Genomic DNA, 21900 nt, shown 5'->3' on the forward strand with positions numbered 1-21900 from the left:
AGTTCATTACAGAGTATCTCTTATGTATTACCTGATAGTGTTGATCACTTAAACGGCTTAGTGTTAAAATATAGAATCTTTCCACCACATTTTTTTTTTGCTGAGGTGTTTAATCTGCCTTCTACTTTATAAATTGACTTTGGGTGAGTCCACATGACCTCTGACCCATATTACTGTTCCAAATGAATATGTAAGTTCTTGCAGGAATGTAAAGAATAGATTGAGCAGAAATGAGACTGAAAGCAGAGAAACCAGTCCAAAATCTGGAGGGGTCTATAGACCTGGTCATTGATGGGATTATGACACTTAACAAAGAAGGAAAATCTAGTTTTCTGGCCAATTGGGTAGATCCTGGATAATTTTCCCTATGTGTATTCCAAAAATATTTACTGAATACTTGTCATTAGAATTCCAAAGATCAGTAAGATATAATACCATCGCACAACAAACTTTTAATGTAGAAAGGGAGACGTGAGTAAGGAGGTCGTTACAATACAGCATGAGAATGTCAGGGAATCACCTAAAAGGCACCTCACCCATACTGGCATTGGAAGGAGATACTTCTGAAGAAAGGAGCAACTAAAACGTTGGAAAATAGAATGCCAGGTAGTCTGTCAACAGGACAAGTAGACAGGATTCATGTAAACAGCTGTACGTCACACCAGGGAGCTTGGGCTTAGTCCTGTTACAGAGGGAAACTGCTGAAGGAGTTTCAGTAAGTGAAAAACAAGGGTGTTGCTCTAGGTTTCTGAAACACTCCTTACTAATTTTGAAGTCTTTTTCACTTGTTTGTTTAATCTCCAGGAACGTTTATTCCTCAAACAGTAATTGAAAAGTTATTTTTAGATGAATTTTCAAGAAATATTAGATATTTTTGACACAAATCTTTTTAAACTACTTATCAGTCTCCTTAAATCGTGGCTACAAAACAAGAACATTAAGTATCAATATTATACATGTTATGGGTCTTCCCTGGTGGTGCAGTGGTTAAGAATCCACCTGCCAATGCAGGGGAAACGGGTTCGAGCCCTGGTCCGGGAAGATCCCACATGCCGTGGAGCAACTAAGCCCTTGCGCCACAACTACTGAGCCTGCGCTCTAGAGCCCACAAGCCACAACTACTGAAGCCCATGCACCTAGAACCCGTCCTGCGCAACAAGAGAAGCCACCGCAATGAGAAGCCCACGCGCTGCAACAAAGAATAGCCCCCGCTCTCCGCAACTAGAGAGAGCCTGTGCGCAGCAACGAAGACCCAATGCAGCCAAAAATAAATAAATTTATTTTTTTTTAAAGTTAAAAAAAAATATACATGTTATTATACAGTCATTCCCTAAGGATTGTTAAAATTGGTAAAGCTATTTGAGTCTGTGCTAAATGGCTCCAGAGAGCTCTGTCTTATGCTCTTTATAATTAGCTATCTTCCCCCTTATTCTGAAGTCATTTATTGCTGGTATTACTGTGCCTGTTCTAGTAGTCTCTTGTCTTCCCTATTTTGCTAATTTTTTCCTTCTTTAAGAGCTACTTTGGAAGATTAACCTGTTTTTGTTAAAATTGTATCTGAAGTAAAATTGAAATCTATTCTAAGAGACCAAGCAATTTTCTCTTATAGGTAAATGGGCACACTGCATTACATAAAGTTGATGGCATCTATTTTGATTGCTCTCGGAACTTTATTATTTATTTCCTAGTTCTTAGCCTGGTTGTTGAAGTTGCTGAATAAGTTACCTCAACGTAAAACTCAGGATAAATGATGTAGCCAAGTACTTGGATCAAAGGACAGCAAAATTACATTCTGCCTATAGTTAGCTTTATTTGTTCCCACAAGAATGCCACTGAAGCATGTGAAACTGCCTTCTTCTCACCTGAAGTTGTATTACAGGGTTACCGATACTGGGCTGGCATTGGGGTCCTCCAGAGCTGTGAATCTGCACTGACTCATTATCGTCTTGTTGCTAATCATGGTATATACCTTTTTGCCTTTCACCTTACCAAAACGAAAAAAAAATCCAAACAGAATTAATTTTAAATACATCTATTTTCATTGTACTACTTGAAATACTGTGACTGTTTCTCTCAAGTAGAATCATCTTTACACTAGTTGATTAAGAAGTACTTTTCAAAAATTTGCTTTGGGTTCCACTTCTTAATATTATGTGGGGGAAAAAAACCCTGAATTTAGATTACTATTTTGTACTCTATAGACCACTGTGGAAACAATTTCCTTTAACATAGTGTCTGTCAGCATTTGGCAGCTGGAATTGTACTTCCCTCTGTGGGACAGTCACTCTGACTTTCATCCCCATCGTTACTTTGTCCACATTTCAGTTGCTAGTGATATCTCACTGACGGGAGGCTCAGTAGTACAGAGAATACGGCTGCCTGACGAGGTGGAAAATCCAGGAATGAACAGTGGAATGCTTGAAGAAGATTTGATTCAGTATTACCAGTTCTTAGCTGAAAAAGGTGATGTGCAAGCACAGGTATGTGTTTAAACATCTCCCGCGAGATCTTACTGCCTTGTATGTGACAGCATCTGGGGGCAAGCACTTATATCTATAACATTTTCACGGAGCTATTATTAGCTACATGATTACCACACTCTCACGACCTTCCCTTTGGACTCACATGGGATGTGGCCCAGGCATATTGATGGTTCCGTGAAAGCTGGCTGGGGAGACTCCGCTGTGCACCCCATTTGGAAACTGCTGCTTAAATGGAGCGGCGTTGCGGTGGTGATGAAGGCTCTTCCGGGAGTCACCCAGGATGGAAACTGTCACCCCCCCCAAACAAAAAGTCTCTGGCACATTTGGAATTTCAGATGCTCTTCAGAGCTATCCCTGTTTCCTTTCCTTATCTTAGACTATAATTTTCTCAAGGTCAAGGACAGAAGTAGGCTTGTTTAATGTAAACTGTATGATATATTCAGTACATCAAAGTATCATGTATAATATGCTGTTTCATTGGTTGTTTCGATGATATTAAAATAAAAAGGAGAACTTCGCTGTCCATTTTAAGAACAGTTAATTTTCAGACTAATAGAAGGGAATATTTTTTTAAAAAAGAAAAAAACTTTAGCCGTATCTTAGCTCACGGAAATTAAAATAAAGTTGTCTCTTCTGATTATACATCTTTCTTTTATATGACACCAATTAAAATTCAAAACACTCTAAATGCTTAACAATAGGGAATTGGCTCAAATATGACACTCCAATATAATGGAATTCTATGCGGTCATTAAAAATTATGTAGAATACTACTTAATGTAGAAAGCTGATTTCAGTGTATTAAGTGAAAATCTCAAGTTAAAGAAAAAAGTGTGTGGTATAGTGTATCATTTTCTTTTTTTTTACTTACTGAGTTATGACATGAATACAGAAAAGTACACAAAACTGAAGTACAGCTCAATGAATTATCAGCAAGGGAGCCTCTTGTGTGGTGTAACTAGGACCCTAGAAGCCCCTCTTTGGAACTCTTCTTCCCTAACTCTTTCCTCTTGCCTGTAGGTAACCACTGAGCTTGCGTCTAACACCATAGATTGGTTTGGCCTGTTTTTGAAGGAGTCTTACGTAAAAATAAATCATACAGCATTTTTTTGGTATCAACTTCTTTTACTCAGCATTATGTTTTTGTGAAGTCAATCCATGTGTTTTCACATAGCTGTAATTCATTCATTTGCATTGCTATATAGTATTTCATTGTATGAAACTACCACAATTTATCCATTTTATTCTTCCCAGATTTGGGCTGTTAAAAATAATGCTCTGCATTTTCTTGTACATGTCTTGTGCAAATACTGTCTCAAATTTTCATAGCTTTATAGAACTTGATAGCTAGTGTAATACATTCTCCCACTATCATATTTTCATTATATTTAGCTCTAATTTTCATCGTGATTTCTTTTGACCCGGGTGTAATTTAGAAATGAATTGCTTAGTTTCCACATACAGTCAGCCCTTTGTAACAGCAGGTTCTGCATCCAAAGATTCAACTAACTGTGGATCAAAAAATTTGAAAACAATTTTTTTTTTCAGAAAGTTCCAAAAAGCAAACTTTGTTACACACTGGCAGCTATTTACGTAGTATTTACATTGTATTGACAACTATTTACATAGCATTTACATCAAGTATTATAAGTAATCTAGAAATGATTTAAAGTGTACGGGAGGTTGTACATGGGTTACGTGCACGTACTATGCCGTTTATGTAAGGGACTTGGCATCTGCAGATTTTGTTATCTGGGGGGTTCCTGGAACCAGTCCCGCATGGATGCCAAGGGACAACTGTACATGGGAATTTTCTGCTTACCTTTTTTGTTGTTGATATCTGGCTTAATCTACTGTAGTCAGTATATGCTCTGTATGACTTCAGTTGTTAGAGTTCTTGAAACTTGCTTGATGCCCCATCTTGGTCAGTTTGGGCAAATATTCTGTGGGCTAAAGAGAATGTGAATTTCTACAGTCGTTGGGTGTAGTGTTTGATATGTGTCAGTTGTCGTGTTTCTTAATCCTACTGTTCAAATCTTTTGAATCCCTACTGAATTTGGCTGCTTTTTCTGTCAAATGCTGAGACAATATTGCTGAAATTTTCCACTCTGATTGTGGATTTGTCTCTTTCTCCTTTTAATTTCATCAGTTTTGATTTATATATTTTAAGCCATGTGGATGCGTAACTTAATATTGTTATCTTTCTGTTGAGCTAACTTTTGTATCATGAAATGACCTCTTTTATCTCCAGAAATATTTTTTACTTTAGTTGTATTTTGCCTGATAACTGGCATAGCTACACTACTTTTTTTTGGTTAGTATTTACCCAGAATATCTTTTCTATCTTGTACTTTCAACCTTCTAATGTTTAAGGTATGTCTCTTGCAAGCATCATATGACTAGTTTTGTTCATTTTTCTTAATCCATTCAGTCTTTTAAGTAGAGTAATTAGTGATATATTTGAGTTTCAATTTTCTATCTCACTTTTATTTTGCTTTTCCAAGTTCCTTTTTCTCTCCTTTCTTACCCTATTTTGGTTTGAGTTTGTCTGTGTTTTAATCCTATATGTTTTTGAACCCCACAAGATACTATTATTTTATATAGTCCATCCAATTTAGATTTACTCACAAATTTACCTTTCTCTTGTTCTTTATTTCTTACTGCATCTCCAAGTTTCCCAGGATAATTTTCCCTCTTAAAGAATACTCTTGAGTTCAAAAGATTTGAACTTTTCTTTAGTTTGTGTGGAAATGCCTTTATTTCACCTCTATTTCAGGATACTTTGCAACTAAAAGCGGACATTTTTAGTTTTTTTTTAAATGTAGGATATGAACTTCCCTAGCGGTCCAGTGGTTAAGACTTCGCCTTCCAGTGCAAGGGGTGTGGGTTCAGTCCCTGGTCGGGGAGCTAAGATCCCACATGCATCTCAGCCAAAAAACCAAAACATAAAACAGAAGCGATGTTGTAACAAATTCAATAAAGACTTAAAAAATTGTCCACATCGGGCTTCCCTGGTGGCGCAGTGGTTGAGAGTCCGCCTGCCGATGCAGGGGACACGGGTTCATGCCCCGGTCCGGGAAGATCCCACATGCCGCGGAGAGGCTGGGCCCGTTAGCCATAGCCGCTGAGCCTGCTCGTCTGGAGCCTGTGCTCCGCAACGGGAGAGGCCACAACAGTGAGAGGCCCGCGTACCGAAAAAAAAAAAAAAAAATTGTCCACGTCAAAAGAGTCTTTAAAACAAACAAAAAATGTAAGTTAGAGTAATATCTTAGGGAATTAAGACTAAATGTTTAATTTTCTGTGTTGTGAACAGAAACCTTTTTTTGTGACCAAATGGTTTCTTGTTGGTCTAATTTCATTACATGCCAGAGGCAGGTGCTGCCATTTACTCTTGCCTCCTTTTTCATTTTCAGGTTGGTCTGGGACAGCTGCATCTGCACGGAGGCCGTGGAGTAGAACAAAACCATCAGGTAACCTTCCTGTTCTTAGGGCTTTACATTTCATATTGTAGCAAGAAATGATGCTCCAGATATATTTCTTGCTAAGTCAGTGACAATATCAAGCTTTGTGATTAATGGATGTTGGTAACATCACAAATGAGCTTTCAAGATCTAACCCCTGAGGAAACTGAGGAACAAAAATGTGATCATACCTCGTAGTGATGGGAAAGGTTTTATTAATTCCAAAACCTAGTTCTCAATACGGCCGAAAATGCATCAACGTCTTGGTTTTCTATAGGTATTGTGATAGAAGTATGTCTTAGAAAACTCCTATTGGAAAATATTTCCTAGAACTGAGGAAAATTCAGTGTTGAGTTTGTGAGAAATTAGGAGTGTACAACTATAGCGGTCAGATCCATATCCACTCACCAACTTCGGTCTGCTTTTTGTCCTGTGTATCGCTCGTCTCTTCCCTTGTTGCCATCAATATACGTATCACTTGTGTGAATAATTACCCGCCTGCCTTTCCTAAGCAATTGCCTGTCTTTGTAAACTGTGCATCTGATCGTGCAGTTCCATTGCTTAAAACTCTCTTGAGTGGTCTGTGATTTCTAGTAGCTTGGAAACCAAAACCTTTAACATGACCTCCAAGGCCTTGTACCAGTCTCTATTTACCTCACCAGCCCCTTGCTTTCTGAGTCACAGGCACACGGACCTTTTCTCAGGTCTTTGAAAATATTAAGAACCTCCCTGTCTCCGGACTTCTGGAAGGCCAGTCCCTCTGACTAGAGTGAATATTATTATCCCACCTCCTTTATTCACATAACAATCCTAGTCATTCTCCAGAACTCAATTCCAGGATCTCTTCCCCTGAATGTCTCCACTGACCACAACCCCACTTCAAGAATAGGTCATGGACCACAGTTATGACTTCTGAAAATCTGTATTCCCTGTGGCCTTTGTCCATTATAAATTAGTTAATTATGTAATTGTTTCCCCTGCTAGAATATAAGGTCCAAAACAGCATGAACTATGTCTGCCTTGTTTGCCACTTCATTCCCAGCACCTGGCAGTGCCTAGCATGTATAATATTAAGTTCTCAATAAATGTTCTTCAAACTAATGAAACTGTTTTTCTACCACACCAGTTAAGTATTCTAATTAAGGTTATTTCAAGCACTATATTATATCAACTTTAAGAATTAGTTTGTAACAAAATACATTTATCGCTAAAACTATACCAAATTTTGATGCTTTTTAAAACTATTATTCAAACAGCATTTTGACAACTTTAAGTGTCTTTAGGTCATTAAAATTACATGTCATTCGGCCAGTGAAGCATCAGATGAACTGGTTAGTAAAAAAGTGTCAGGTGAGAGAACAGAATTCTGGTTAAGAATTTGCTACATACCAATACACAACAAGTTTTGGGATATTCTTGGTGGTGTATGCTGCCTACCTGTGAAACAATTACACAGTGATAAATTTTCACAGAAGAAAAGGAATTCCCAATATATAATTGCATGAATTCAACTAATATTTGAGTACCACCTGTCCCATTCACTGCAAGGCATTCAGGATACAATGCTGGACCTTACCCTTGGTCCTTACCTTTACAGAGCTTCAAGTTTAATAGAAGCATTAGGTAATTTTTAAATGATCACACCAACAAGTATGTAATAAATTGTGGTTATTGTTACAAAGGAGAATTAATGAGTCCAATGATAGGTTAATGAGGGGGAGGTGGCACTTGTCTCTGAAGAGACATGGATGACATTTAAGTTGAACCTTGGAGGTAATACGATCATTCCAGGCCAAAAAGAACAGCATGTGTATAGGTCCTGAGGCAGGAAGGAACATGGCTGGTGTACCCAGAGTGCAGGGAACAAGGTGAAACAGTACTGAGATAAACAGTGTCTGGTCACGTCAGTGTATTCCCTGCAGCACTTCAAGGGGCTGGAAGGACCAGCATGTTGAGATTTAAGAACAGTCACTTTGGATGACCCCAAGAATAAAAGCAGAAAGATCAGGGAGGGGAGCATTCCAGAAGTTCTGCTGAGAGATAATGCAGCTTACACTAGAATTATGGGAATGGAGGATGGTAGATGGATTCAAGATGTATCAGTATTTGGTGGTGAAAGAAATAGGACTTAGTGATGGATTGGATATGAGAGGGAAGTGGGGTGGGTACCTCAGACATCCAGGAGACGTTGTGTTGTCATTTACTTAAACTGAGATATACTGCAGTATAACAAGATTTTTTAAAATGTTCGTGCGGTAATTATTTTGGTTAAAAGCCAAGGGCAGGTTCTATTAACAACTAATAATTTTCATAAATTCCTTTCTCACAGAGAGCATTTGACTACTTCAATTTAGCAGCTAATGCTGGCAATTCTCATGCCATGGCCTTCTTGGGAAAGGTACTGTACATCCTGTGAACATTTTCTGTAATAGCAAGAGGTGTCCACATAGTAAGCACGTATTGTATTCATCGTCTACAATTTACCAAATATAAGCTGGAAATAAAATTTCCAATACAAGCGTATTATATCTTGTCTTAAGATAAGTGCTATTCTGAGGCATTTTCTTAAGTAACTTAAAGGTAACATAGCATTTGCTTGTCAGTATGTTAATTCTCCATCGAAGTTAGCTATCACTGTCTGCACCCCTACTTTCTGTGTATTATACACAGTAATAAGGAATTCATTCTTTATGCTGTGCAGTTTTTTGCTAAGTCTGTCATAATTACCTGTTTACTTTCATGCTGAATAAGAGACATTTAGAGTGTGTTGAAATGTGTCTGCAAACCTTTTAATTGTCTTAAATATGATAGCCATCACCCACCTCTCAATGCAGTTCTTTTCTCAAGCAAGGGAACCTTTAAGTCTAGATACTTAATAGAATAGATTCCGTATGTCATGGCATAACCTCAAAACTTCCTTTTTTCATTATTTTGAAAATTAACACATTATAAACCAATGGATATTTTCATCTATAGCCAAGTCCTGAGGTTAGGAGGCTCAGATAGAGTATATCTCAAAAGCTTTTACAAAGAGAAGATCTAACCAGTATTTGCCACAGCTAGTCATTTGGGACCTGAGAACTTTACATTTAGACTTCCTGTTACAGCATAGAAATTGGTATTGCCTATCTTTTTTTTTTTTCATTTATTTATTTATGGCTGTGTTGGGTCTTTGTTGCTGTGCGTGGGCTTTCTCTAGTTGTGGCGAGCGGGGGCTACTCTTCCTTGTGGTGTGCAGGCTTCTCATTGCGGTGGCTTCTCTTGTTGTGGAGCATGGGCTCTAGGCACGTGGGCTTCAGTAGTTGTGGCACGTGGGCTCAGTAGTTATGGCTCACGGGCTTAGTTGCTCTGTGACATGTGGGATCTTCCCAGACCAGGGCTCGAACCCGTGTCCCCTTCATTGGCAGGTGGATTCTTAACCACTGTGCCACCAGGGAAGTCACTGCCTATCTATTTTTGTTAGCATTTAACAACTTTTCATTTCAGCCCTCTCGATTCTTGCTCTGATTTACTAATTTTCCTTATCTCAAAAAAAGATTTTCTTTACTTATTTCCTTAATACTTACATTGATAAAAACAGTACTACTGGTCATTCAGTTTTCCTTTCTCCTGGCCCTTTTGTCAGTTCCCGTACCTGGTACTATATAGACATTCAGTGCTTGAAACCTTTTAAGATAACCTTTTAGTTATTTCCTTTCCTGAATTTAAGACATACCCTGCATCTTATCATGGGGAAAGCAGTGGTAGAGGAGAAAGGAAGGTGGACATTGCTATCGGCTCTTCTTTTCCTCGTTTAATCGCTTATCCCAAGCAATTGTTCAACCATTTGCGCTGGGACAGAGTGAGAAGAAAGATTTGTCTCAGGGTTTAAGATTTCTTCTTTTGACACATGAAAGGATGCTCAACATCACTAATCGTTAGAGAAATGCAAATCAGAACTACAATGAGGTATCACCTCACACCAGTCAGAATGGCCATCATCAAAAAATCTACAAACAATAAATGCTGGAGAGGGTATGGAGTAAAGGGAACTCTTTTGAACTGTTGGTGGGAATGTAAATTGATACAGCCACTATGAAGAACAGTATGGAGGTTCCTTAAAAAATTAAAAATAGAACTACCATATGAGCCAGCAATCCCATTACTGGGCATATACCCTGAGAAAACCATAATTCAAAAAGAGACATGTACCACAATGTTCATTGCAGTGCTGTTTACAATAGCCAGGACGTGGAAGCAACCTAAGTGTCCATCGACAGATGAATGGATAAAGAAGATGTAGCACATATATGCAATGGAATATTACTCAGCCATAAAAAGAAATGAAATTGAGTTATTTGTAGCGAGGTGGATGGACCTAGAGTCTGTCATACAGAGTGAAGTGAGTCAGAAAGAGAAAAACAAATACCGTATGCTAACACATGTATATGGAATCTAAGAAAACAAAAATGGTTCTGATGAACCTAGGGGCAGGACAGGAATAAAGATGCAGACGTAGAGAATGTACTTGAGGACATGGGGAGGGGGAAGGGTAAGCTGGGACGAAGTGAGAGAGTGGCATGGACTTATATACACTACCAGATGTAAAATAGCTAGTGGGAAGCAGCTGCATAGCACAGGGATTAGCTCAGTACTTTGTGACCACCTACAGGGGTGGGATAGGGAGGGTGGGAGCGAGGGAGACACAAGAGGGAGGAATATGGGGATATATGTATACATATAGCTGATTCACTTTGTCATACAGCAGAAACTAACACAACATTGTAGTGCAATTATACTCCAATAAAGATGTTTAAAAAATAAAATAAAATAACTGTAGTTAATAAAAAAGATTTCTTCTTTTGAGTTTGATCAGTGAACTGATTTTATATATTCATGTTTATAGATAAGTCATTAATTTGACATGACATAGAATATATAAAAAATGTCTACTTTTAAGGTTTTGCTTTTAATTCTAAAATATCTTGTGGGGAATTTTAAACTTTTTTGAAAGATTCCATGAAATCTAACAAAACCCAGAATGAGCTGAGATAGGAGAAGAATGTAATTGGAGAGAAGGTTACAGCTCGTATTGAAATTGGGGTCTGTTTTTCAGATGTATTCAGAGGGAAGTGATATTGTACCTCAGAGTAATGAGACAGCTCTTCACTACTTTAAAAAAGCTGCTGACATGGTAAGACTTCATGACTCAGTATATTGAAATGTGTACCATATTACTATTATTTTCAAGAAAGTTTATTGTGTTAAGGGGGTTAGTCATAATCGACTTCATGAATTATTGGAAGTGCTTATGTAAGTATGATTCATATGGATGAATTGGCTAGAAAAAACCTACTCGGTGAAAAGCAGTATGTATTTTTTTTAGGGACTGGATTATTGAATATTAATTCTCTGTTTCAATTTCATTGAGAAGTTTCCTGATCAGGGAAATAATGATTTTAGTAATGGAATTGGGTGTTATATAATTTATCCTATTTGTGTTGCAACTTGAGGTTTAAAGCTTACATGACTGGGTAGTTTTGATAACCATGATACATAAGTTAGGCTTTCTTTGGCCCAGAGAAAGCTGCCTATGAATATTTAAGATCCTCTGGCTCCAGTGTGTACACTGACCTCTTTGTCAACTAGTACATGTTACTGTAGTCCCAAATGTCAGTGGAGTGTTTCCCAAAGGGGCACTGTGACACTTTTTTTAAAGATGGCTCTGTCCTTCTGAGTTTAGGTGAATACTAGATTTTTCTCTTTTCGGTCTCAAAACAATGATTGTCTTTGCTCCACAACATTCCAACAGTCTTAAGCATATCCTTGCCACCTGATCCCAATATTAGTTCGTTGATTCTGCCCCATGGCAGCATCTTCTTTATTGGGGTGGGAGGTTACCAGTGAAAAACTACCAAAAAGAAAAACAATGACCTACTTTTAATTTTGAAAAGATTAAATACGTCATGTTTTATATCATAAATTCATGAAACAGATAGTCATAAGGTAAGTCACCAAAAGTTAATTGTAAGTGAATTTACTATTTACACTTTTTCAGCAATTACTGAAAGTCAAATCTCTAAAACTCAGTATCATGTTTAGTCTGATGGGAAGGAGAAAATTTTGTTTTAAATTGAAAAGTACTAAAACATGTTTTGAATATGCTCGTAAATTATTTCTTTTGCAGTCATTTATTCTTGCCTATTTTGTAATGCATCTTTCACTTTGTCTCTGATTGGCAGGGCAACCCAGTTGGACAGAGTGGGCTTGGAATGGCTTACCTCTACGGGAGAGGAGTTCAAGTTGTAAGTCTTCAATCTGACGTCTGACTTTAATGAGCCGTCAGCTGGTGAGATAGGGAAGTATTCCTTAACTAGCTCCCAGTCAGCCCAGGTGAGGCCGTTTCATTATAAGCAAAGCTGAAACTCTGAGTTTGGTTCCCTACCACCCCTTACCCCATCCCACCATAGCAGCTGCCTTCTTAGAATAGCTGTGTCTCTGGCACCTTCTTAAGGTATGAAGCTGTTTCTCATTGTTCCATCTATGCTCTCTACCCCACCTACTCTGCCATCTCTCCCAGACTTAAATATCTCCCTGCTATTTCCTCACCCAAGCCTAAGAAAATTCTTAAGTCCTCCCATGTAGAGGGAGAAAAGCTTTCTGTTCTACCCCTTGCCCTTCTAGCTACCACCTCTCTTCTCTCCAGCCCTTTCCTGCAAAGCCACGTTTCCCCAGAGAATGAACTGTGTGAGCTGCTACCATTCACTCTTCAGCTCTCAACAGTCAGGATTTTACCTCATGTAACTGCTCTACATAGCTCACCAGTAACCTCCTCAGTGTCAGCCCCACAGGACATTTTTTGGTTCTACCTTACTTGAACTCTTTCTTCCCGGGGGCTGTCTTGGTTTTCCTGGGCCATTGCTCTTCATTCTTCTGTGCTACTTGCTCATGTTGGATGCTCCTGGATCCTCATCTCTGTGTGGTCTCTCCAAGCAATACGTTCTTTTAATTTGGGCCCAAAACTAAGAGCTAGGTATAGAATTCTAATCTGTAGGTATTTCCTAGCACAAAAGACAGTAATGTGGTCTCATTTTTATTCCTTCTAGTCATTTTAGGGTACTGAAATCCAGTAGTGACCTTTGTTTTAATTTTTTCTTTGGGGATATGTCTGATATTTGAAATATAATAATCATATAATGTTTGATAAGCTACCCAGGAAAGAACAAATAAGGAGAGAATTTTTCTTATTTAATATTAGAAATATTGAGGTTTAAAAGGGTTAGTTGGTTAATCGAAAAGATACGATGACTGTTTCTTAATTTCTGGCCGGCTGTTCTACTAGTGTTGTTTATGCTTTCTGAGAGCAGACATGCAAATTGTTTCACAAAAGAGTATATTTGCTTTTTTTAACAGTCCTAAATGTTAATCCCCCATGACTTAAAAAATATTACCATCTTTGTATTATAAAAAATTAGAAGGTCATCCTTTTAATGATTTTAACAATATTTTCTGTATGCCTTGTTAATTCTTTTTATGAATGAATATCCTGACTTCTGAGTATATCAGCCTTTTGAACTTTCTTACCATGTGATCATATGACCTCTTTTTCTACAGAATTATGATCTGGCACTGAAGTATTTCCAGAAAGCTGCTGAACAAGGCTGGGTGGATGGGCAGCTACAGCTTGGCTCCATGTACTATAGTAAGTAATGCTGGAATTAATGATGGACACACCAAATCTAAATTACCTATTTTCCTCTAGATGCCACTATGATATGGAAGTGAGAGCTATCGAATTTCTAGCTGATTAATGTCCTCCCAATACAATGATGTGTGCATCTTATGTTTCATTGTAGAGTATATTAATCTGTATTGATGTACAAATCTATATTAATAAGATTCACATCTTTCCAGAGTAAGAATTCTGAATTTCATTTAGTTTTATTCCTATGTAAGGCTTCTCTGACGCTTCAGCTAAATCTTATTTAAGACTATTCCTAACCTCTCGTGTAATTTTCCTTACAGATGGCATTGGAGTCAAGAGGGATTATAAACAGGCCTTGAAGTATTTTAATTTAGCTTCTCAGGGAGGCCATATCTTGGCTTTCTATAACCTAGCTCAGATGCATGCCAGCGGCACAGGTGTAATGCGATCATGTCACACCGCAGTGGAGGTAAGGGCTTTTCTACCAACCTGTATGTAGGAAATTAATTTGCCCCATAGGAAAGTCTGCTGTTTTATTTATTTTTTTATTGGAGTATAATCGCTTTACAGTGTTGTGTTAGTTTCCGCTGTATAACAGTGAATCAGCTATATGTATACATATATCCCCTTTCTCTTGGACCTCCCTCCTGCCCCACCCCCAATCCTACTGTTTTAATTCTGGTTTTCTTTGCATGATTTCTTCTAGAGTAGAAACAGACTTAGCCAACTAGCCCTGGTATACTGAAAGAAGGCTCTGAGGGTCTGTGTGTTAGAATCACACTTATTCCATTTGTCTCTCCCTCCTGGAATGAACGTTTATAAGGGCAGATATTATTGTCTACAGTCTCTCTAACACCTAAGACAGTATCTGAGACATGGTCAGCATCAAAAAGTGTATGTTAAGTGAACGTTGTTAGCTTTCTCGTAATTGGCACTTTAGAAGGACATTGTGAAACGCTTAGCAAAGTTTCTAAACCACTCTATGCTTCAGTTTCCTCGCTTGTAAAATGAAGCTGTTTGTTACTAGGACTTATCTCGTAAGAGAGTGGTCCCTCATGGGAGGGGTAAGTGAGTCAATATACATACTATACATAAATCACTAGGATAGTGCCTGGCCAGAGTAAATGGTATGTAATTGTTTGCTGTTATTTTTATAAACCTGTTCTAAAGACTAGGTGAAAGCTTCAAATAAATATCCCAGACTTTTATATATATACTTAGTAAAACTGCCAGAGATTGATTGAGAGAGCAAGCTTAACAATTGCTTATAGCCAAAGTGCAGAAATGATTTTCCAACATACCTTTCTTAATTTTGTATTGATTTTTTTTTCCTGTTTTTTTAGTTGTTTAAGAATGTATGTGAACGGGGCCGGTGGTCTGAGAGGCTCATGACTGCCTATAACAGCTATAAAGATGGTGACTACAATGCCGCAGTGATCCAGTACCTCCTGCTGGCGGAGCAAGGCTATGAAGTGGCACAAAGCAATGCAGCCTTCATTCTCGATCAGAGTAAGGTTCATTTTAGTCCTGCCTTGGGTTAACCTGTTTAAAAAGGAAAGCCACAAAGATACTTCTCTATTATTATAACTAGAACATAACAGCACACATGCTCAAGTTATTTTACCTCAGATCTCTAAGCCATCAAAGTTAGTTTTATACATTTGACAATAGAAATGGATTTGACGTCCATCATAAAATTAACTGCTTTCAGTAAATACATTTTTCAAACTACAGCTGATGCAGAAACATTGCTTTTCCAGTGGTATGTAGATCTCTAGTGTTTCAGTAGTCTCGTTATTAATTCTGTGGTGAAAATATGTCTCAGGAAGTAGTGTTGCCCTGAATGCAATGATTCCTTTGAACTCAGTATTTTATTCCCATACTTGTTTAATTTCAATAGTTTTTTCATTTAATATTTGTTATATCCCAGTACTTATTTAAATTATGCTCCATGTATCCACCCTGGTTTGCAGATAAAGCCTAAAAGTCTAGGGCCTTTCCTTAAACACCTGATTTGTATTTCAACTTTCCTTGTAGGAGAAGCAACCATCGTAGGTGAGAATGAAACTTACCCCAGAGCTTTGCTACACTGGAACCGGGCCGCCTCACAAGGTGAGTGGTTGTTTAATTCTAGGATAAGAATTTTACCCAGGGACCTTTCTTTATTGTTTTTTGTTTGTTTGTTTTTAATCTCACATAAAGATTAAATCATGTCATTCACCACTTTAAAATTAAGCAGAGATACTAACTATAGCTTAACTTGTTTGCTTTCATGATTGGTATTCATTCTTAAAATGGAAGTTCCAGTCCCAGGGTTTCTAAGTTGAACTGCAAGGTTTTTATCGTACTGGACATTTATATCATACTATGCTTTACTCTTTGGTTTTTAGTTGGAGGCTAGTATGTTGTACTAAATGAGAACTGAATAGAACGTGTAATAGACTATAGGTGTAAAACCTAAGACTTCAGCCTTTCCCCACTCCTTTTTATTTGAATAGTTCTTTCTCACACATACTACTATCAACATCGTCTGCCTATCCCTTTCTCCAAGCCTAAACAATGGTCCAGTTGAATTATTTTATTTTATTATTTTTAAAATAAATTTATTTATTTTATTTATTTATTTTTGGCTGCCTTGGGTCTTTGTTACTGTGTGTGGGCTGTGTCTAGTTGCTGTGAGCAGGGGCTTCTCATCTTTGCCGTGCACGGGCTTCTCATTGCGGTGGCTTCTCTTGTGGTTCGTGGGCTCTAGGCATGCAGGCTTCAGTAGTTGTGGTGCACGGGCTTAGTTGCTCTGTGGCATGTGGGATCTTCCTGGACCAGGGATCAAACCCATGTCCCCTGCACCGGCAGGCGGACTCCTAATCACTGCGCCACCAGGGAAGTCCCCAGTTGAATTATTTTAAAATGTTAAATGACAGAGTAGAGTGATTGATCATCTGAGGAGTATTATTAGTGAAATAGAGATTACACCCACTTTGTTTTACCTCTCCCTGACTATTACAAAAGCCTTCTTCGGAAAAGCAACCCTTCTAGTTAAATTTTTACCGAATTTCTATGTTGGCTGAAGAATTTGTTATAAAGTTCGTGTGTTACAAATTAACATTTATTTTATATAAACATGTTAGCAGGAGGAGAAATAAGAGTTTGGTCTGTTTTCAACACACCTTATTTATTGGCAGTTTTGCATTTACCTTTTGTTTCAGGCTATACTGTGGCTAGAATTAAGCTTGGAGACTACCATTTCTATGGATTTGGCACTGACGTGGATTATGAGACGGCATTTATTCATTATCGCCTAGCATCTGAGCAGCAGCACAGTGCACAAGCTATGTTTAACCTGGGATATATGCATGAGAAAGGACTAGGCATTAAACAGGTGAGTGTGACTGTGAAACAAACGTATGGATAATGTAATTGTGATTTGGGGGGAAACATCTTCATTTTTATAGGAAATAAGTTTGCTTTAGAATGTGCTCAGATTTTAGGTGCTAACTTAAGAGACAGTTTTGTAATATTTCAGAAGACTGCCCTGCATCTCTCTCATCCTCGAGCACACACACATATTGATATCTACACTGTTATATTTAGGATATTAAGCCAAAGATAGATTCATGAAAACGGAAAAGCAGTGCTGCCTCTGTTGATAACTGCTGTTTGAGAAACTGTCCATCAATAGCCAAATTCTATCATTTCTAGATTATTTTGAAATGAATTTAATATATTCATTCTTTTACCTTCCTATTGAAGTCTAACATTGTTTAGACCCACGGTCTTAAGTTTTTGCCTGTGTACCCTTAAAATAATTTTGAAAAACTGTGTATCCTCTTGCACATTTTTAATTTGACATTTAAAATATCTCATCATAAGTTTCAAAGGGTCTAAGTCCTAGCTATTTTAAACACTAACATTTTTATAAATAAAATGACTAAATTACTTTAAGTACCAAAATAATTTGATAACCCCATTATTAATTTTTTAAAAATACACAGCAAATTCGTTAAATGAAAATAGTATCTTTTCCTTTTCTCCCTGAATTTATATTTTAGTCCATTATTCCCACAGAATTGTATACCAGTGTACTGATCAGTGTACTGATCACTGATCATGCTTATCTGAAACAAAAAAGTGTATAAATTCAAATTTGAATTTTATTTCCTGTGATTATAGGCTCTTAAGTATTAAGAAAAATTCTCGAGATATTATTAGCCATAGTTGGTCAGTTATTAATATACTATTGTTCTCATCAACTTCATGATATTATAAATTCGATAAAATTTTACTTTTTGTGGTAATTATTGAAAATGTATCTTTTAATGAGATAAATAGAGCATTTTTAAAAATTAGCCTAAGTATCGTGGAACAGGTTTACCATTAATTCTTGTTTTCATTTTATAAATATATGACTGGAACCTTGTTCACATAAATAAGTATATGGGAATGGGAAGAATTTTATTATAGTAAGGTCACTTAATTCTTTAAACTGCTTTAGAGTTGTATGCCGTCTTGGTAGTTTGGACTGCAGTGACAATACTATAGCACCGTGGCTTGAACGACAGGCATTTATTTCTCACAGTTCTGGAGACCGGGAAGTTGAAGATCAAGGTGCCAGCAGATTTGGTGTCTGGTGAAGGCCCTCTTCTCTCTGTGTCCTCTCAAGAGGAAAGAGCGAGAGAGAAGCAGCAAGCTCTTTAGGGATTCTGATAAGGACACTAATTCCGTTCATGAGCGCTCTACCCTTATGACCTCATCCAATCCTAATTACCTCTCAAAGGCCTCACTTCCTCATACCATCACATTAGGGAGTAGGGTTTCACATATGAATTTTGGGGATACACAAACATTTAGTCCATAACATATGCCAAAAATCAGACTGATCTGTCATTAAAATTATTTCTAATGATCTGTCACTTGATAACTTGGTTAAGCCTCTGTTCAGTTCTGTTGAAAGCAAAGATTTGGAAACTAGAGACTTGCAAAAGGAGGTATTCCCTGATCACTGGACTCATACTTTCTCAGTTTCTGGGAGTGATGTCTAAAAGGCTTTCCCAAGGCTTATCAATAGCTAATGATACTCCTTGCTCATTCAGTCACTTAGAGACACTTTGTGACCTTATGTGCTTTTAAATCTAGAAGGTTGTTCATTTCATTTTGTTAATGCACTGTTTTTTGTCAAAGTGCTTTTTTATTTTATTACACTTGAGTATTTTAATTCCAATATGTAAGTTTTGATATTTTACATTTATATTAATATAAGATACTTGAATATAGTTTTATCAAGAATCTGGAGCTGCAGGCTGAGTGCGTTCAGTTCATGGACAATCTCTGCCATGTAACATAGTTGTTGAAGCCTCCCTGCATTGTCAGATCAGTCAGCCAAATCAGACTTAGTTTCTATCAGAAAGTCTGACTTTGTTAATTCAAATAAAAGTAATATGGGTTTGATGCCTAATGTAAAGATTACCCGTAAGTTATGGTTTTTATACGCTTAGTAATAATTTGCTAAAGACAATCAGAATTAAAGTAATATAACAGTCTGTTTTTATAATAGGCTGTAAGACAAGAAAACAAGAAAATTAATCAGTGTGCTTTTCTCATAATTTAATTTGTAATGTAAAGCTTATACAAATTCTTATGAATAAAGACTATGATAAAAGGGATAGAATTCCTTTGATTAGCATTAGGGGAGGGAACCCTGGGATTCAGCTTTTAAGAATAATTAATCATGTATAAAAATCAGAATAATTTCATTCGTTTTTATAAGACATTATGATCACCTTTTCTTATGTTTTCTGTTTTTTTAAATAAAAGAGATACTCATACTCTAAAAGCTAATCAGTCCAGCATCCAGTATAGATAGAAAAATATTAAGTATTAAACAAGATGAGGATTGGTTATAATTGGAATAAATAATTCAGGATTTGATTGATAGATAAGATTTAATTACCCTATTGAATCATCCACACAGAGTCTGCAGATCACATAAAGTTTGATGCATGATCTTGAAAAATATACTTTTCCGTTATCATGAATCTTGAAAAATATACTTTTCTGTTTTCATGAATCTCTCTTTGGCTTAATATCCTAAATATAACAGTGTAGATATCAATATGTGTGTGTGCTCGAGGATGAGAGAGATGCAGGGCAGTCTTCTGAAATATTACTACAAATAAAATTTGTTACATTTTTTAAAAAGTCAAAGACACTGACCATGCTGTTACTTTTATTTGAAGGTGCTCTTCTTTTTAACTAAAAGGATTCACCTTAGGGACAAGTATGGAGAACAGCTGAAAGTAACTGCTTATATTTAAATATGTAGAAAAAGTCAGTCTTAATGTTTAGCCTTTCTTTCCCATGTCTCATGGAATTCTTACCTATGAGTTTGGTATTCTTTGACAGTAGTCAGGGGATGGGAGAAGTGAGGTTGTTAAATGAGAATTTTGCACCTCCCACCATCCCATTCTACCACTTATCTAAATGCAGAGCACTCCAACCTGGGCCAAAATTAGTAATGACTTGTTTTGCCCTTTATAGAAATACATCTAAGACAGGAAAACACAGAATGCAAGTCCCTTATCGCTGTCCATGCATGCACCCCTTGGAAAACTTTGAGTATGTCTACCCCAGTTTGAAGATCACTGTTGCAGACTGAAATCAGGAATTGCTTACACTGACTGGTTATAAGTAGGAAAATATTAACTTGAGACTTACAGGTCACTCCTGGAAGTCTCCAGGTTAACAGTGTTATGCATAGGTATATAGCTGTGTCCACCGTATCTGCACAGCAAGTGGGATGTCAGATCAGGGGAACACAAGTTAACTTTTAAATTTTTCAACTAAGTTTTTCAAAATTAAGCAGTTAGATAATTAAACAAATTTTACCTAATTAAAGCTTGGGTTTTTTTCTTTAGGTAAGGGAAATTTTAAAATGAAACTTGAAAGGTAAAATAAACTTTCCTAATATATAAATAGTAATTATTTTTACTTAGTTTAACAAGAAATGAACTTTGGTTTACTACCCGTATTATAGGATATTCACCTTGCAAAACGTTTTTATGACATGGCAGCGGAAGCCAGCCCAGATGCACAAGTACCAGTCTTCCTAGCACTCTGCAAATTGGGTATTGTCTATTTCTTGCAGTACATACGGGAAACAAATGTAAGTGGTCCATGTCTCTTTTAACTAGAATACAAATGATGTAACCTTCTCAGTCCACAGTTTCGTTTTTGCAAAGTTGGGGGAGGGGAGGAAGGACCTGCAAGTGTCTGGTCTCTTTCCTCCTTCCCAGATGAAGGGACCTCATCAGATGAGGGATGAGTATAGCCACAAAGCACTTAACAGTTCCCAGGTAACATTTGACAGTGGTTCCCAGTGCTAAAGTATTTTTCATTGGTGCAGATGTTTCCTGGTTTAGGGAAAACTGAGACTAAACCATGGCAATTTGAAATAGTAGTTAACTAATTCCAGTAAACATTAAATCAGATGACTGCCTAGCAGTGACTCAGACCAGCCCCTTAAAAAGAGAATTTAAGACATGAAAAGAAGTAGAACCTGAGAACCTGTCCAGGCTCTTGTACTTCAGATTCTTCTGATAGTGGAACATGTTAAAAATACCACTGAAACTATATTTTCTAAAAATACCTTGAATTATTTAAATATGCTTAATGATAGAACTTTGCTAGGAGATGGGTGGGTTACCCATTCTCTTCAAAACTACCAACTCTAGTTACCAACACAGTGTTGGTGCTCTTGGGTTCTCCAGTTTTCTGTTTTGTTTACAGTACCTATCGTTCCTCCTAATGGATTCACTGGTGCAGCATTTAACTCTGAAAGTCCTAAAATGTATGCAGAAAGAAGGGCTATTTAACTTTAATTCACGCCAGACCAGAAAAGGATGATGTTTCAACCTTTTGTTAATATCTTTTAGAACAAGTTGATGCACCATTTCAGCACTAGATTCTGGAAGGGGCATTCCCTCTTTGTTACACAGAAGTAAATTTAGTCCATGCTGCTTCAGCATCTATAAAGAGAAATTCGACAACTCCTCCCTTTTGCAGCCCTAGCACGTGCACTGAGGTCCTCCACGTATAGGGCTCCAGAGGGCTGGAGATGTTGGCCTCTGTCCTCTTGATTGCTTATACATTTGTAATGTCAAATTTATAATTGTTCAATAGCGTGAGCCAGGGTATGCTGTACGCTCCGTTAACTCAAAGGATCCTTGTTCCTTTAACTGAAAAGCTAACAGTGTGTCCGCCTGCTCTTTCTTTCTCA

The 21900-nt window shown here is 37.3% G+C and overlaps 1 protein-coding gene across 1 annotated transcript in view; it reads left to right on the forward strand.

Annotated features, from left to right (window-relative positions):
- The window catches only part of SEL1L (SEL1L adaptor subunit of SYVN1 ubiquitin ligase), a 56784-nt gene that overhangs the window by 28934 nt on the left and 5950 nt on the right, over positions 1–21900 (forward strand). The window contains exons 9-20 of the mRNA XM_060004101.1: positions 1880–1961; positions 2326–2480; positions 5897–5953; positions 8274–8342; positions 11040–11117; positions 12166–12228; positions 13538–13625; positions 13949–14097; positions 14972–15137; positions 15666–15740; positions 16835–17007; positions 20659–20787. Of these exons, the coding sequence (XP_059860084.1) occupies positions 1880–1961; positions 2326–2480; positions 5897–5953; positions 8274–8342; positions 11040–11117; positions 12166–12228; positions 13538–13625; positions 13949–14097; positions 14972–15137; positions 15666–15740; positions 16835–17007; positions 20659–20787 (1284 nt within the window). The remainder of the gene's footprint in view (positions 1–1879; positions 1962–2325; positions 2481–5896; positions 5954–8273; positions 8343–11039; positions 11118–12165; positions 12229–13537; positions 13626–13948; positions 14098–14971; positions 15138–15665; positions 15741–16834; positions 17008–20658; positions 20788–21900) is intronic.

Source organism: Delphinus delphis, chromosome 2 (assembly GCF_949987515.2).
Source record: "Delphinus delphis chromosome 2, mDelDel1.2, whole genome shotgun sequence".
Lineage (NCBI taxonomy): Eukaryota > Metazoa > Chordata > Mammalia > Artiodactyla > Delphinidae > Delphinus > Delphinus delphis.